This window comes from Xiphophorus hellerii, chromosome 10 (genome assembly GCF_003331165.1).
Source record: "Xiphophorus hellerii strain 12219 chromosome 10, Xiphophorus_hellerii-4.1, whole genome shotgun sequence".
Classification (NCBI taxonomy): Eukaryota; Metazoa; Chordata; class Actinopteri; order Cyprinodontiformes; family Poeciliidae; genus Xiphophorus; species Xiphophorus hellerii.
In genome coordinates, this window is record NC_045681.1 from 26330523 (window position 1) to 26345680 (window position 15158).

The following is a 15158-nucleotide window of genomic DNA, read 5'->3' on the forward strand; positions in this document are numbered from 1 at the left end:
TGTGCGACTGGTGCATTAAGGTGATATAGCTGTTGGAATAGCCTAGGGGACGAAGTGGAGTCAATTTACAGTTTAATGTTATTGGGCTCCTTAGGTTAACATAGGTCAATCATTACAAATTTAGGGCAAATTGGTTGATGCATGTATGATTTAGAGACAACTGTATGCGAACGGCGAGGGATTAGAATTTGCCATTCAGCCATGCTCACGTGTTCCTGCCACCAGCCAGTGCTTACAGAAGGATTTACCATCATGTTGTTCTATTTCATTAAACACAGGTTAAAATCTACATGAACACAGAGTAAAAAGGAGAAAAACTGTGAGAAAACGGGTGACTTCCTGTTGAAAGGGGGCGGGGCTGAGGTGATGTCACAAATTGACCTTGTGAATGTGATAAGCTCTGGTCTGTGATGACACAAAGAAGGTGTGATGTGACTGGAAGTTTACATGGGGAAGTTATTCCATCTTGATGTTTCATGGCGAATGGTCAGATTTTAGGCTTGGCCACGCCCACGTGCTTTGATGTATGAAAAATCCTCTGACAACTTTTGACCTTCAATGTCTCAAGACTGAGCCGACTCATTTTGAAGCATGGATCTCAAAAGCTGTAGGGCGAGTTTGTTCAGATACAACATGTGTAACACAGACAAAATGGTGACTCTGATCCAAAATGGCTGTCAGGTTCATCTCCCTAAGCATTTTTTAACTGAAAAAGAAGAGAGAAACAAGTGAGTTTTAGATTAACTTGCAAGGAGAACTGACAGGAGCATGCCTCAGTTACAATCTCCTACCCGCTCTGAAGCAGCTCCTCCCAGGCCCTTTCTTTTTATTTCCTTAGGGCGGTCCTAGTTACACATAGCCTATTTAATTATCTTGAGTTAATCACATAGCAATCCTGCTTCTTCTGTTCTCTTGAGTCAGAGGTGGAGTCACACCTACAAGCTGCCATAATGTAGAGTGCAAAGTTCAGAGTTCTTGTTTACTTCCTTCTGTAAAAACAATGCAGGAACTGATGACCCACAGAACAATGAGGTGTCCTGTGTATCCATGGTCTCATGTACAGTTCCTCTGTCTCTGGTTCATAAACTTCGAGCCTTAATCGTCCATTGTTTATTCTGCCACGTCAGTTATCACTCTTGCTGCAGACCATCTGGTATCAGCTCCCAATTTGACACGCTTAAATGTGTTCCTGCAAGCATCTCTCACAAGGCACACATTCCAGAAGCAAACAGACATAGAGTATTTATATTTGTAATTAATTTAGGCGTATCAATGGCTGACTTTCTTATGGGTTTAGACCTTGGCTCCCAGGGACTGTTTTTACCTTCTGTCAAGGTGTACATGTACTGAATTTCATTATTGTCGGTCAAAGCATGGTTCTGGGCTGATTTTTATTTTTATTTATTTTTAAAGATTCTAGGGGGTGCTGTGGAGTAATTTGGCCATGCCCACCAAATATTGGACTACATTTATGTTTGGTGTGGACAAGGATCAATCAGTGAGTTTGGTGCAGCTTGACTGAAATATATGGAATTTAGAGCCAAAGTATGGCAACAGCGTACCTACTTGTGCTTTAAAGCAAGTGAGTCCAACTAGTTATCTGTCATCTGACATAAGATCATCATGATTAGATAAAGAGGGTCAGAGATGGAGCTTTCCAAGAAAAAAAGTCACTTCCTGTTCTGAGGGGTAGGGCTTATGTGACGTCATACTATGATGACAAATGATCGTCAAGCATCCAACCAGGATCACTCATGTCAAGTTTGATGCCAATTGACCTTTTTATTTGAAAGTTCTAGCGTTTCGTTTGCTTTGGCGAGTACGCCAAGTTCGCCACTCGGCCACAGCCCCTGAACATATATGAAAACGCCATTGTTTTAACTGCATCCTGACCAAAATGAAGCCGATAGGTCGAAATCCCAAGGAGGAGTTCATTAAAGTTTGAGGTCAGTAAAAGTGAAAAATCACCCAAATTTGCCCTTTGACCCAAAATGGTTGCCTCCCTATACATTTTAGGGGGTACATCCAAGACACTTTCTTTTCTTGCCTTGGGGGAGATCTACCCAAGTACCGAATTTCAGATCTCTATGACCTATGGTTTGTCTTATCTCACGTTACCTCAGGGGTCACTGTAGAGCAGTTTGGCCTCGGCTACTTGCGATTCCACTGGAATCCAAAAACGTTAGTTGGGGGGGGATTTTGGGTGAAGTTTGGTGAGTTTTTGAATATGTTAAAGCCTCCAAAAAGCCATGTACTTTGTCAGAAAAATAATAAGAAATACTGCAATTACAAAGGGCCTTTTCAGCGCTTCACTGCTTGGGCCTAATTAAGCAAATCACAAAACACAAACAAATGTGTCTCAACTGAACATAGAAATAACTAAAATGGTAACAGATAAGGAAAAACCATAAAGAAATGATTAAGAAGAGAAAATAACACAAAGTATAAATCCAAATAACAAGGCACCATAACAAAGATTCTGAATAATCATCAAATTTATGTCAGGGGTAAGGCAATAAGTCAATAGTGATATGACAACAAACGTTATAATTTTGTACTGTTACTAATTTCACATTTTTGTTTCAAAAACATCAAGCATGTCAGCAAGTTCTATTTGATCTCATGTACTGCCACTGAAACATAGAACAAAGGTTGTAAGGACAGGGTAGTAATGTACATTTCAGCATCATAATCTATTTTATTGAGTGTATTGTATTTGTTATTTTGTTCATATAATTACTCATTTTGACTTTCATTCATGTCTTTTACCATCTGTCTAGGAACTGCAGGTGAAAAAATTGGCCTTCTTATTTACAGAAATGCTACTAATATGCATTGTCTCTGTAATAAATAAATACATTTTAAAAAGTTATACGTTCTGTCATCTTTAATCAGTGCAATATTTGAAGCCAAGGAGTAGGTCAAATTTTGACAGTAATTTTCAGGGTAATTTTTTAGGTCCATTTCATATTGTTGAGCTGGGAGCCCAGACCAAAGAAAAGCCAAACAATTCTATTTTAATCACAATGCAGTATATTAACTTAATACCCTAACTTTACAGTTAAAGCAACAAAGTTTAGAACAATCACTATGCAAGTGACTTTCAACTAAAAGTCCAAACAGCAATTTTTTTTTTTTATTCAACCTTTGTTTTGCCAGGTTAAAAAAAACACTTTTTCAAGAAAGTCCTGGACAAGAGGAAATGACAAATACAGCACAAAAAATACACTGTTGAAGAAAATGTCAATCAGAAATAGAATAATTCTCAATTCATCAATATCTAACAAGTAATCAAGCCTCTTCTTTTGCCATTGTTCTTAGTATTTTCCACATTTGTGTCCTTGAGTTCAGATAGTTCCTGTTGTTCCCGGGTTTTTATTTATAGAGTGAGTTTGTAACTCCCCACTCATTGGGTGGATGTAATAAATGGGATTATGGGCGGGTTTGATGGGCCGCTGTGCAGGGAGGAAGTAACAATTCCTGCGTTGGGTGGATTTCTGCCCTGGTCATATCTGGGCAGAGTCAGAAGTGAATGATGAGAACCCACCCACTTCCAGCTAGTCACATTTCTGTAACATTTTTAAGCTGTGACTTAATCCACACTTCCACAGAAAAACTTGGGTCTCGTGAAAGTTCTAACGTTCACATGGTAACAGCTTTTCAGTGTTTGTTTTAGAATGAGTAGCAAGTAACGTTTTATTTTTGTTCTGGTATCTGTTTTGTAGACTAAAGGCCAGAATGCTGGGATTGTGTCATCTGACAAAAACGGAAGCAACCAGCTGCCATCAACTGAAGTGGCAGCCATGTCGCAGGAAGGCCCACGGACCATTGTTCTCCAGAAGAACTCACAAGGTTTCGGCTTCACTTTGCGCCACTTCATTGTGTACCCACCAGAGTCGGCCCTCCAAAGCCTCAAGGTAGCAGACTGTGCAGTTACAATTGTTTTGATACCTCATATAGATGTAAACGTAGTTAACTTTATAGTCCAGTTTCAACATTCATTTTTAGCTTATTTATGAAGTGAAAGGCTCCTCCACATTTTAATAAACCAGCTAAATACCAATACCATGAAAGTCATTAGGGAAGAAAAATAGACTTTATTGTGTTTCCTGCTCTTGTTTGTTGGTTTTCTTACTTGCTTTTTTGCTTCATTTGTTAGTCGTTTTTCTTTTCAGTAGCTGCATTTCCAGTGTGCACAAAACTTTGTCGACATTCTGTTAGTATGAAAAATGCACAATTTCACAATTGCAGTTTCCTTTGAATAAGTTATGCAATTAAAATTGCTTGTGAATAAGTTGATGAGCAGCCAGAGGAAATGTCAGTGTCTCATTGAGGCAGTTGAGTAATAAGCCCCTTAAACCTGAGAATGACTACATAAATATGCAACAGTGGCGGTTTTACAGAAGAGTTGTGCATTCAACACCTTGTAATGACTGACTCAGCTTTACATGAACTGTGAAATGCTGAGAGACCCATGTTTGAGACATCTTTGCATTGTCACTGAAAAAACACCTCATTCTAACAGAAAAATGTTTCATTGAAAAACTTATTTTTTTTCTAAATTTCTGAGTTTCCATTAAGCAAATTTATTTTTGTAATTCCAATTTGTGTAACTTTATGGTCTATGGAAACACAGTTGCTGTCACAAAGGTTTTTTATCTCTCCTCTGTCGACTCTGTACACCAATGTGCCCACGAAAGCTACTTCTTCTACTTGGTTGAAAAGGCATCGTGTTGATGAGTTTGGGCGCTGCTGGCAACTGAAGGTTTGTTTATTGTTCAAAATTGACTAGAAGCACTAGATGAACTGCTTTAATGAAAGACTGTGCTGTGGTTTAGACATGCAGAAGATTATGTAGGATAATTTTCATTTTGAATCTGTCTTACATTCTGAAAAAATATTTTTGAATTTATTTGCCTGTGATCTGCACAGCATACTAAAAACTTTGCTGTGCAAATTAATTAGATTTACTTGGAGGCATACCAGCAGACCACAACATCCAGCTTTTGCTTATTTGCTTGAAATTATTTCGAGGCAAGGGTATTTTTAATTATTTGGACATTTTTCTGATTTGAAGAAAGACATTTGATACAAGAACAGCCTATTATTTTATATGTATGCCCATGGGTTAGGATCTTCAAGTCAGTCCTGCCATTTAAGTATTCCTTTAAATTAAAGTTCTGGAAATCTGCTAACCCTCATCATCACACCACTGTCATTTGTGGAGAAAATACACATTGAAACACATTTCTTTGCGTTTGACCGTGGAGAGTATGAGGAACTGGGTCCTTTAATACAGACTGTTAGGTCCCTGTATGTCAGAGCTTGGTTCGTTTTGCCAACAGTAAGTTGGACTTGTTTCTGGTGAGAGTTGGACTCTGCCAAGATTGCCCTTTGTCACTGATTCTGTCCATAATGTTTATGGACAGAATATCTAGGTGCAGCCAAGATGTTGAGGGGATCCATTTTGGTGGCCTTGGATCACGTCTCTGCTTTTTGCAAATTATGTGGTCCTACTGACTTCATCAAGTCGTGATCTACACAGGGTTCGTACAGGTCATGGAAAACCTGGAAAGTCATGAAATTTCATTTTTCCATTTTCAAGACCTGGAAAGACATGACATTTCATTTTTCCATTTTCAAGACCTGGAAAGTCATGGAATTTCATTTCAAGTCATGGAATGTCATAGAATTTGCGAACAAGGGCAAAAAATGCTGTTTTTCTCCCTGTGGTGCGTGTGTTTCTGTGGTTCTCGTCTCTGACTCTACCCCATTTGGTCTCGTTTCTGTGTCGGACACTGAGGACCCTGTATTCTATTTCAAGACTGGTCAAGAACACAGTTCAATCAAATTTTATTTGTATAGCACATTTCAAAGTGCTTTACATCATTACAAAGACAGAAACACAATGCAACATAGAATCAACAATCAAAACACGACATTAAGTCAAGTTCCATCAATAAATTTGTAATTGATTACATTTCAAGTACAATCCTAAACAGGTGGGTTTTTAGTTGAGAGAGTTTAAAAGAAGCCAGTGTTTCAGCTGTTTTACAGTTTTCTGTCCACTTTATTTGTCAACATCCTTGTTTTCACTGGATGCAAAGCATACTGATTCAAATCCAAGAAATAATGTGACTTACTAATTACGTGTTTCAGTTACTGCTGTCATCCATTGCCTCTCCTTTTGACTTGCACGCGGCGTACAAGACAGTGTTTTCCTCGAAGCGGGAGAAGATGTCTCTAATCGCCGGTAATAAGCGATAAGCATCAGTGAGTAATTTCTCACAATGGCGGACAAAAAAAAATATGGCAGCAGAGCACAGGAAAGAAAAAGAAGAGTGCGACAGAGAGGTGATGAAGAAAATATCCAAGCTAACAGGGATAGGGATAATCCGTGCTTATCCTGCGCTTTGGGTAAAAACTGAAAAGTTCATTTGGGCTTACTGGGCTGATCAAGAAGCAAGGAGCTGTCAAAATGTGGATGTTAATTTTAAACCATCGGAACAGGTTTACAAAAAATCAAAAACGACTCTTCTCCAGATGGCATTTTGAAAGCCAGCTCGCAAGTGCTGAGTACATCCAAACACAGACTGATTTATCCTCCATCCACCACAGCTGTGTTTTGCTTTGCATGTTGTAGTTTTACCGATGCTAAAAGTCAGTGATGCTTTGAAACGCAACAGAACGATTGAAAGAGCAAGGAAACAGCAAAGGTCACTGAAAAATAATGCGACTGCTCTGCTTGCACGCAAACTTAAAAAGCTTTATGGTGCGTTCACACCAAATACATTTTGAGCATCAGACCCGCCTGATTTACATTCAAAGTCTACGTCCACCTGTCAAATATATTCAAGATGTTCAAGTACTTCTTTAATAACTACTAAATATATTTTCTTTGCAATACTGTAACGGTCTTTACATTGATTACAGTAATCAACTGGTCTACAGACAGATCAAAAAGAAAGCAATGGTGCACTAATTGCATTTTTTTGTCCAATCACCAATCTGTAAAAAACCTGACTTGCTGAAGAATAAATTTACACTTACATAAGCTGCACACAGATTATTTTTCATTGTGTCAAAGTGTAATTTTGTCAGTGTTGTCCCATAAAAAGATATACTGAAATATCTGTAGAAATGTGCGGGGTGTACTCACTTTTGTGATACACTGTATGTCTATGTCGGTGTGCTACGCGTCTAAAAATGCTACCATCATGTTTTCACACCGAAAACTATAGTGGGATGTTAATGTTAAATATTATCATCGGATAACATTCTTTGAGTGACGGTACTGAAGTGGAAACTTAGGAGTTATGCTTAGCTTAGCATTGGAACAATTTATAAACATGACAAAACCACAAGAAGATCACTTCCTTCATCAGAATAGAATACCCTTTTAAAATGAAAAGCTAGATGTATTGCAGATGTATGCACTAATTATTAGAATATCCTACCTTTTAAAAAATATTTTAAATACAGAAATGTTTGTAAGAATAAAACAGTATCAGACAGGGGAACCAAGTTTTTATTTAAATTAAATTTAACACAGACATCTACAAATGCAGATCACCCTAACTCTTTTTTTGTATTAATATGTTGTATGGCAGTCTTTATCAAATGCAGCGCAGCCACAATGTGTCACTGAACTGCGCAGGTCACTGTGCACCTGAAATGACAGAATATGCTTAATATACACTAATATTACACCCCTATTACACAGCTTCAATCTCAAATAGCATTGCTACCAACATGCTCTATTTACCACAGTTTAATAAAAGAGTGTTATTAAACTAAAATATTTTCAAGTATAGGGACAAAATAGCCCACAAAAACAACATATTTTACCCTGATTCACAGGGCCAACAATGAGCAATTCCTGTTTACAGTATACAGCATAGTAACGACATTGCAGATGGCAAACGAAAGCCATTTATAAATATGTTTACAAGCTGCCTGTCATGTAAACTTAAACCACAAAGTAATAGAATGTTGTAGAAAAAGTTACTTTAACAAGAGTCTGGGTGAGAAGAAAATAAAAATTTATTAAAACCTTGCAAGGTGAGAACAAAAGTATAGAGTCAAAGGAGTATGTCAAGTCTGCTCTGACTAACTGTGGATTCTGGCTTCCTTTTATAGGTTCTGGTCAGCAGATCATATAGCAGCAGGTTGTCACCATCTCCGGGTGTTTCCCAACAAAGAGAAGAGAGGCTTGATATTACTCTAGGTGTGAATCCGTGATTGTTATGCATCAAGGATTCCATGGAGCCTAACACAGATGGTCTTGCCATTTGTCTATGGTTAAGGAAAGGGGGTTGTTATTTGATGCTAAAAAAAGAAGTCTTAGTTCTGGGTTGGAGAAGTAACACTTAGATGGTCTCCAGGATCAAAGACATCCCCTGCTGTTATATGACATTGTAGAAGTCTATATGAGAGCAGCTTGATCAATCTCATGATAAAATCATGCAGACACAATCAAAAGCACAAGTAACAGCTGTACAGCAGTAGAGCTGTATTCTGGGCATAACTTGGAGGAAATGACAATGCTTCCTTCTTCTAGTGTTTGTCTCCTGGATAATCAAAGGCTTATTTACAGCTCACACACTCAGCATGTACACCTACAAGTAGTCAACTGCTGTGTTTTTGTTTTTGACCACTCCCATAGCAACATTATGGGCCTGCTGCATGTTGTGATGAATGACTGAATTAAAGTTGATGCATGAATAAAATTATTGGAGACAGACACCACCACACACCACCACCACAGAGATGTTGACAGTTGTTTACCATAGAGACTGGTGGATGGACATTACTGTTGACCAAGGAGTTCCACTGACTTCTTCAGCCTCTTCTCTGGCCGATGGAATCGGTGTTAGAGGTGCTGCTTCTTTCCCATGGTCTGTTTGATTGTCTACATCTGAAAGAAGACTCTGATTCAGTGATCAAGAGAATAGAATAATAATAATAATCTTTATTGTCATTATAGAAACTATGCAATAAATTACATGGATTATAATGAAATTGGGTGATAAATAGTACTACAGGGTATTTAATGCCCTTTTGGCTACCGGGTAAAAACTGTTCTTCAGTCTGTTTGTTCTTTGCTTTAATGCTCCTGTATCTGCAGCCAGATGGCAGCAGTTGGAACAAATTGTGACCAGGGTGTGAAGAGTCTTTTAAAATGTTCTTGGCTTTCCTGAAGCAGCGGGAACTGTGAAGTTTTTCAAGAGAAGGCAGAGAGCAGCCGATGGTCTTCTGGGCAGATTTTACGATTCTCTGGAGTCTTCCTCTGTGCTGCTGTGCAGCTAGGGAACCACATACAGAGGCAATAGCAAATGATACTTTCAGTAGATCATCGATAGAAGGACACCAGCAGTTTTTGAGAAATATTGTTCCTCCTGAGGATTCTCAAGGAAATAGAGTCTCTGCTGGGCCAGTTCTGTGGTGTTTACATCCCAGACCAGGTTATCCATGATGTGAACTCCCAGGAAATGGAAGTTTGACACCCTCTCCACTGGTTGTCTGCTGATGTTTAGTGGTTGAGTGTCTCTTTTCTTTCTCCTAAAATCCACAATATCTCCTTGGTCTTGGTTGTGTTTAGGATCAGGTTGTTGTCTGTGCACCATGCTGTCAGTTGTGTCATCTGCAAATTTAACGAGAGTGGTACTTTGATGGACTGAAACACAATCGTGTGTGTACAGCGTGAAGAGCAGAGGGCTCAACACACAGCCCTGAGGAGAGCCAGTACTGATGTTGATGGCTGAAGAGGTATGGGGACCCATTCTGACTCTTTGCTTGCGATCTCTCAGGAAGTCTGTAATCCAGCAACAGGTGGAAGAGGGGATTCCTAGGTCAGCCAGTTTACACACTAATCTGTCAGGGAGGATGGTATTGAATGCCGAGTTGAAATCAATAAAGAGGATGCGTGCATAGCTCTCGGTGCTCCAGGTGGGACAGGACAGCATGCAGTGGAAACGGCATCTTGAGTTAAAAATCGCATTTATATGTGTTTTTACTATGTTAAAGTGCAGAGTGTAATGTAAAGTGTGCTACATTCCTGAGCAGCGGCGGGTTCAGCTAACTAAAGGGAAGTTAGTGCTAAATGGATTAATGTGTGAAATAAGCTATTGATTTCTTGTCCTCTGACCTCTTGCAGGTCCTTCAATAACAGCTTAGACCACAGGAAGCTACACAGGTCTCATCCAGTATCCATGGTGTAGAGCAGAAGTCCCCACTGCCCCTGCATGTTGTAGGTGTTCCCCTGCTGCTGCACACGTGGCTTAAATGAATGAATGAGTAACTAGCAATTTAAAGCATGCCGAGGAAGTAATGCAATCATCTGAATCGGTTGTGTTGGAGTAGGGAAACATCTAAACCATGCAGGACTGTGGGCCCTGAGGACCAGGGTGGGAGACCACTAATGTGTAGCACTGGGTGGAAAATCTGAGCTCAGTAGCACCTCTCTGTGTCCGTCCTGCCTAATGATTTTTCTTTCTTTCTTTTTTCTTTTTTTACTTTCCCACAGGATAAAGAAAATAAAAATTTACCAGGAACAGGTGAGTGTTGTATGTCTTTTTACCTTAAACAGCAACAACTTTATTTGGTATTAAGGTTTGGCGCTAACAAGCTAAAGCAACAAGCGCCGGAACCTTTATTTTGTTTTGGCACTTGTTGCCTGTGTTTTGTGCATGCAGCTCTTAATAACTAGTATTATTATGTAATCCTGTAAGCACAGGATATTTCTAATATTGATTTGTTGGAATTGTGAAGTTGCTTTATTGTAATCAAATAGGGTATAGTTTTTGAATCAGTTATTTTAGTGGTGAACGTTATTTTTAGTTTTCAAACGTTATGGTTATAAGAACGTGGTTTGTAGCTTACACTGTCTTTTTTTGTGTGTGTTTGTGCATGCAGCTCTTACGGTGAAACTTATGGTTTACTTCCAATAAACCTGGCTGTTCATCAGTAAAGCCAAAATCTTTCATTTGGGGGGGGTCTGCTACAGTTTCTATTCTGGAACTACACATTGGAGAAGTTGTTAGCTCTGTTGCTTTGCAGCATCAAAATCTTTTGTTTGCATCCATCGTAAGGATGAATTTTTCCGTGTATTCCGGATTCCTCCCACAGTCTAAAAATATCCATATTGGGTCAGTGGTCTCTCTAAATTGCCCCTTGCTATGATATTATGTTGGTGTATTTGTTTGTCTAGTTGTTTTGGTATTTATTTATAAAAATTAAGTGAAAATGCATAATAAACCATACTGTGAAGACAGCAGCTTTAAATTTGACCCAAATAAAGCAGACATAAATGGAATTTGGTGTGATGATTTGTTTTTGTTATTAGCCACTTTTATTGTCCCCAATAATGTCCTAGTTCAAATTCAGAAGGTTGTGGAGGTTTTAAACACAATGGACTCAAGTAAAGTTGGAGAAAAGAGATCAAGATGACAGAATGTTACGATTATACAGTGAATTGTTAGTTGTTTACCTCATTATAACTGTACTACACATTCCATAATTATTCCTGATCATCTAAAGATGTATGTTAAAACAAACCTGCCTTACCGAGTCTTACAAAAACCATAAAAATGTACTTTTCTCAATTTTAATGAACGAAATTTAACTTTGGTATGTGGGGTTTGCTATGTGTATTTGGGTAAAAGTTTTCTGACCTGAAATATTACATGTCTGTGTTTCTTTAAAGTGGAGAGTCAGCAAGCTTGTTTGGAGCCAATGGACACCATTTTTGTGAAAAGTGTGAAAGAAAATGGCCCTGCTCAACAAGCTGGACTGTGTATTGGTAAAATGCATGCATGAACTCACTCCAACTAAAGTCTGAAATAAACCTAGAATATTTAAGAACCTGAGAGTTAATCCATAAAATGTTAAGATTGATTAAAAACATTATACAAAACTTTTTTCAGGAACTCAGTTCAGTAAATGAAACACATTAATATAGATTAGTTTCATACATAATGTTTTCAAGCTTTATTTATTACTTCTGTTATTTTGATTTTCTGCTTATAGTTAAAAACTTAAAATTAGAATATTATTTAAGACTAATGAAAAACATTTTTTTAATCCAGACGTAAAGGATTAACAAAAATGTTTAATACCTGCTTAAGGCCAAGGGAAATCAACTTTATTTATAAGAACTATAAAAACAGCAAAACTGACCAAAGTGCTGAACAAGATTGTTACTTTAAAAAGCTACTTTTAATCTGACAACGAGCTCCATTGGAATACCTCCAATTTATACTTTTCAAGTCTGCACAGCACTGTTGTCTTGCAGCAAGAAGGTTGCTGCAAGACAACCTTCTTTGGCATGGAGTTTGTATGTTCTCCCTGTGCATATGTGTGGGTTCTCTCTGGGTACTCCGGCTTCCTCCCAGAGTCCAAAACATGACTGATAGGTTGATTGGTCTTTCTAAGTTCTCCTTAGGTGTCAGTGTGCATGTGCATGGTTGTTTGTCCTGTCTGTCTGTGTTGCTCTGTGATTGACTGGCGACCTGTCCAGGGTGACCCCAAGTCTTGCCCACTGACCTCTGGAGACAGGCACCAGCACCCATCATGACCCCCCTAGGAATGGATATGCTTTTCAAAATGCATGAGGTTTTTCCTTGGTTTTAATCAACAGGTTAAAAGTAATTGACTTTTTAAACAAAAGTACAGGTGCTGGTCAAAGAGTTTGAATATCACGAAAAAGTTCATTTAAATCAGTAATCCCATTCAAAAAGTAACATTTGCATATTATATTCATTCATTACAATTTCCAAAAAGGAATTTCGAGTGTCTTTTATGAGTAATCAAAGGCAACAGAAGCCTACACTAACAGGCCAGCATTTCAAACCTCGAAAAAGAGGTTGACTGATATGTTTCAAATGTTTTTTTTAGTGTTGATTATTAGTGACGACTAATGAAAACTCCAAATTCAGTATCTCAGAAAACTAGAATATTGGGAAAAGTTTCAATATTGAAGACCCCTGGTGACACACACTAATCAGCTAATTAACTCAAAACTCCTGCAAAGGCTTTTAAATAGTCTCTCAGTCCAGTTCTGCAGGCTACACAATGATGGGGATGACTACTGACCTGACAATTGTCCAAAAGTTGACCTTTGACACTTTGCACAAGAGGGCAAGACAAACATCATTACTAAAGAAGCTGACTGTGCACAGAGTGTTGTGCACAGTCAGTGAACACACAGTGTTCAAGCACATTCATAGAGAGGTGATGGGGAAGAAAAGGTGTGGTAGGAAAAACATGGGCAAGCAGTCAGGATAACCGCATCCTGTAGGGGATTGTGAAACAAAACTCATTCAAAAATGTTAGGGAGATCCACAAAGAGCGGACTGCAGCTGGAGTAGGTGCTTCAAAAACCACCACACAGATATATAAAAGACAAGGGTTTCAGCTGCTGCATTCCTTATGTCAAGTCACTCTTGAACAAGAGACGACATCAGAAGCATCTTGCCTGGCTAAAGACAAATAGGATTGAACTGGTGCTGAGTGGTTATGTTCAAAGTTATGTTCTTTGATGAAAGTAAATTTTGCATTTCCTTTGGAAATCAAGCTCCCAGAGTTTGGAGGAAGAGAGGAGAGGTCCCGAATCCACTTTGCTTAAGTTCCAGTCTAAAGTTTCCACAGTCAGTGATGGTTTGCGTTGCCATGTCATCTGCCGGGGTTGGTTCACTGTATTTTCTGAGGTCCACGGTCAATGCAGCCATCTACCAGGAAGTTTTAGAGCACTTCACGCTTCCTGCTGCTGACTAACGTTATGGAGATGCAGATTTAATTTTTCAACAGGACTTGGTACCTGCACACAGTGCCAAAGCACGAGTACTTTAAGGTCCATGATATCCCTGTTCTTGATTGGCCAGCAAACTCACCTGACTCACAAACAGAGAGGATAGACAGTATAATGATCAAATGAGAAAAACAAGGAAACAGCATTAGTCATATATTCTATCTAAAGCCACAGTTTGTAGTTTACTGTGTTGTTTCTGTAGTAATGTGGAAACCGTAACAAATTTTCAGTTTTCTCACTTTTCCACCAGATATTCCTGATCAACCCTTCTTTGTATGTGTGTGTTTGTGGGTTCTCCAGGAGACCGACTGGTGAAGGTTAATGGGGAGAGCATTCTGGGGAAAACCTATTCTCAGGTTATCACACTCATCCAAAACAGGTGTGGATCTCGTGTTAAGGTTTTGATGTGTGTTCTCATTTCCAATCTAATTGCTGTTTTTCATGTTTTCATTCAGTGAGAACCTTTTGGAGCTCACTATTATGCCAAAAAATGAGGATGTGTTGCAGTTGGTAAGTGTGAGTATTGCCTTTCTATTTTCTGCCTTGATTTTCTTTCCACCCTCTGAATGTGTGAAGCCATCAGTTAGCAGAGCTGAAGGAGCAACTGGATTCATTCAACGATAGTCAGTGTGTGTTTATCGGCATAGCTGTTTGGATAAAGAGGGGTAAAAGTGACATCAATACACAAGAATGCCTTTTATAGATTTTTTTCCTACACTGTGCAGTTTTTATTCTATCTTTATTCATTTCTGTGGCTATTATTTTGTACTGTCCACTTCCTGTCGTGACAACTTAATTTTTCCACTTGTGGGACTAATAAAGGATTATCTTATCAGAAATCTGTAAATAAAGACTGCCGATAATCAAAATTATAATAATTCCTTCACTTTAACATTAAGCAGACAACACATTTTACAGTTTATATATTAAATCAGAATTAATACCCTCAAGGATAAAAAAAGATAATCCCCATTTCTTCTATGTGACATTTTGCCTAAAAATATAAAGAATAGAGTAATGGGTTCAGTCTTATGGATGGTAGTTGGGGAGGTAAACATTCCCATGCACTTCATCCAAAGCCAAACAGTTGATGCCCGGTCACATGGTTTCAGGAGATTTGTATTCGCTCTCACCTTTCATACTCTGCCCAGCTCACCTGACGCCCCTCCTACAGATACAGTACAGACCAAAAATTTGGACATACCTTTTAATTCAATGAGTTTCCTTTATTTTCATCACTATTGACATTGTAGATTCACACTGAAGGCATCAAAACTATGAATAACACATGTGGAAATATGCACTAAACAAAAAAGTGTAAAACAACTGAAAATACCCCTTATATTCTAGA

General features: G+C 38.5%; 1 protein-coding gene across 8 annotated transcripts in view; it reads left to right on the forward strand.

The window, feature by feature from the left end:
• Window positions 1-15158, forward strand: part of LOC116727346 (rho GTPase-activating protein 23-like) — a 119388-nt gene that overhangs the window by 49405 nt on the left and 54825 nt on the right. For 6 of the 8 annotated variants that reach the window (XR_004340789.1, XM_032574735.1, XM_032574734.1 and 3 more), the window contains exons 2-6: window positions 3726-3917; window positions 10526-10556; window positions 11705-11800; window positions 14108-14186; window positions 14263-14323. Coding sequence is in view for 7 of the 8 variants with exons in the window: in XM_032574735.1 (XP_032430626.1) it covers window positions 3726-3917; window positions 10526-10556; window positions 11705-11800; window positions 14108-14186; window positions 14263-14323 (459 nt within the window). In the remaining variant the exon portion in view is untranslated. Of the gene's footprint in view, window positions 1-3560; window positions 3650-3725; window positions 3918-10525; window positions 10557-11704; window positions 11801-14107; window positions 14187-14262; window positions 14324-15158 lie in introns of those variants that run through there. The other 2 variants (XM_032574732.1, XM_032574731.1) reach the window with 2 other exon arrangements.